The 2,573-nt window shown below is 40.0% G+C and overlaps 1 protein-coding gene across 1 annotated transcript in view; it reads left to right on the forward strand.

Annotated features, from left to right (window-relative positions):
* The window catches only part of GART (phosphoribosylglycinamide formyltransferase, phosphoribosylglycinamide synthetase, phosphoribosylaminoimidazole synthetase), a gene marked incomplete at its 3' end in the record, with an annotated part of 53,774 nt that overhangs the window by 42,616 nt on the left and 8,585 nt on the right, over window positions 1-2,573 (forward strand). Inside the window, 1 exon segment of the mRNA XM_019626945.1 lies at window positions 2,366-2,541. Within this exon segment, the coding sequence (XP_019482490.1) occupies window positions 2,366-2,541 (176 nt within the window).

The following is a 2,573-nucleotide window of genomic DNA, read 5'->3' on the forward strand; positions in this document are numbered from 1 at the left end:
GTGTGTGTGTGTGTGTGTGTGTGTGTGTGTGTGTGTGTGTGAATCTGTTTTTGTTTTGTCTGTTTGTTTTGTTTTCTTTTTAGATGCCATATATAAGTTAAATCATATAGTATTTGTCTTTCTCTGTCTGACTTATTTTATTTAGCATAATAAGTGTATCCGTGTTGTTGCAAAATGGCAACATTTTATTCTTTTTTATTGTTGAGTAACATTCTGTTATATATATGGATGTCTTCTTTATTAATTTATGAATGGACACTTAGGTTGGTTAATATCTTGGCTATTGTAAATAATGATATAATGAAAATGGGTGTACATATATGTTTTCAAATCAGTGTTTTCATTTTTTTCTGATAAATACCAAGAAGTGGAATCGCTGGGTTGTATGGTAGTTCTTTTTTTAGTTTCTCCGGCCAGTTTTAAATGGCTGTATGTCTCCACAAGCTGGCTCTAGCACATCACTGGTTAAAAATAACACCATGGTTGCCACACCAGGAAATGGAGAGTTGATATAGCCATATTCCTAAGGTCTGTTATGTTTTGAGTTACACAAATGTCTGTGACCCATTAAAAAGGAAACTCAGTCCCTTGCATCAACCTCTGAGGTTTTCTCCAGGAGTCATACTTGGACAACAGATTTAAGGAAGGAATTCTCAGCATTAAAGTTACAACTTGTTATGTCATTCATAACATACATGTTCATTTGTAGGAACTAGGCTCTTAGTCTGTCAGTCTTTTTTCTATAAGTACGTTGTAAATCTTTTTTGCTAAAATGGGATCATAGTTTGGTAATCTGCTATTCCGCCATTTAATATATCTACCTCATAATTGCATCATTTTTTATGAAGAGTATTTCATGTTTTATGGGTATAGCACTATTTGGTTTTATATTGCTGTCGACGTTTGATTACTGATAGAATAGTGAACATCATAGTAGCTAAATCTTTTGAGCCCAAGTTTTAAGAATGGACATTTCCCAGCTAGTAGAAATGGAATTAAATCTGATAGGGGACAAGATTCATAGACATGTGATGCCTTTTAAAAATTGTATCGGCCGGCCGAGTGGCTCAGCTGGTTAAGAGCTCGCTTGGGAGCGCCACCTCTGAGCAGCAGGGCCACGGTTCAGATCCCACATATGAGGGCCAGTGACACTGCTCTCTACAGCTAAGATGGTGAACAACAGCTCAACCTGGAGCTGGGCTGCTGTGAGTCGCCGGCGACGGCGTAGGCTGCAGTGGGCTGCCGTGAGCTACGTGAGTGGCTGGCAGCCAGCATGAGTGGCTGGCAGCCAGCAAGAGTGGCCGGCAGCGGTCAAGAGCTGCCGTGAGCCGCCATGAGCGGCCGACCAATGACTGGCAACTGATTGCCTCACCCAGGAATAGCGCAATGATCATACCAACATGGGCCAGTAGAGCGACATCCTCCACAACTAGACTGAAGAACAAAACAGCAATTTGTCTACCTGTCTGCTCCCCTTCCCCAATTCTCCAACACTATTCCCCTCCCCCAATTCCCCAATAAAATCTTTAAAAAAAAAAAATTGTATCAACTCTACAGCATTAAAAAACGAATTATCCTGCAGATGCCCCAAATAAATAAGGGAAATGGATAGTCAGCCTTATTATGTAACAAAACGCCAAGTTCACAGTGGCTTCTCTTTCTTGGGAGCATCATAAATAAATATTTAAGTATAGTTTTTGTAAATCAGGTCCCATAACTGTAAATTGCAAAGAACCATTCAAATTCTTTTATTATCCAAGAATTGTGTGTGTGTGTGTGTGTGTACCTGCATGCGTATACCTTCACCTAAAATTTTTTATTAAAGATTATTGTTGTATTATTTGTGATAACAGAGGATATATTCTTATAACAGACCTAAATCTAAACTTTTTTAGATAAATATAGAAGACCAGGGTATTGACCTTCAGCCTTTTGTGTAACGTGGCTTTTCTTTAATAGTGTATACATTTCCTTTAAACCTGTATATAAGCCACCTAGCTTTGCATCATACTTGAGGTGCACTTGGGTCATCACTAAGATCCAGCTAAACATTCACAAAAGGGCAGCATGCCAACCTTCACTGGAATTCAGCTATTAGCACATCTACTCCATTAGGAGTTTCTAAGACTCTGGATAGTTAATGCAACACAAAACTTACTCAATTGTGAATACTGGCCAAGCGTGTCAACAAAAATGTCCCTAATGTCTAAGGTACAAATGGATCCCCAAAACCTAAAAGGGCAGTTTATAGTTTTACCCTATAAAATAACAGTGCTGGTTGGAATGTCCATATCTTTGTGTGTGCGCGCACCTTTGTACTTGTGTGAGACAATAGGTTAATCAAACAACTCTTGCCTGTTTCCAGATGCCCAGACCTGGAGGGTCCCCAGCATCTTCTCATGGTTACAGCAGGAAGGACAGCTCTCTAAAGAAGAAATGGCCAGAACATTTAACTGTGGCATTGGGGCTGCCCTCGTGGTATCAAAGGAACTGACAAAGCAGATTCTAAAGGATATTCAGCAGCACCAGGAAGAAGCCTGGGTGATTGGCAGCGTGGTGGCATGCCCTGAAGG

This window comes from Hipposideros armiger, unplaced genomic scaffold (assembly GCF_001890085.2).
Source record: "Hipposideros armiger isolate ML-2016 unplaced genomic scaffold, ASM189008v1 scaffold_695, whole genome shotgun sequence".
NCBI lineage: Eukaryota > Metazoa > Chordata > Mammalia > Chiroptera > Hipposideridae > Hipposideros > Hipposideros armiger.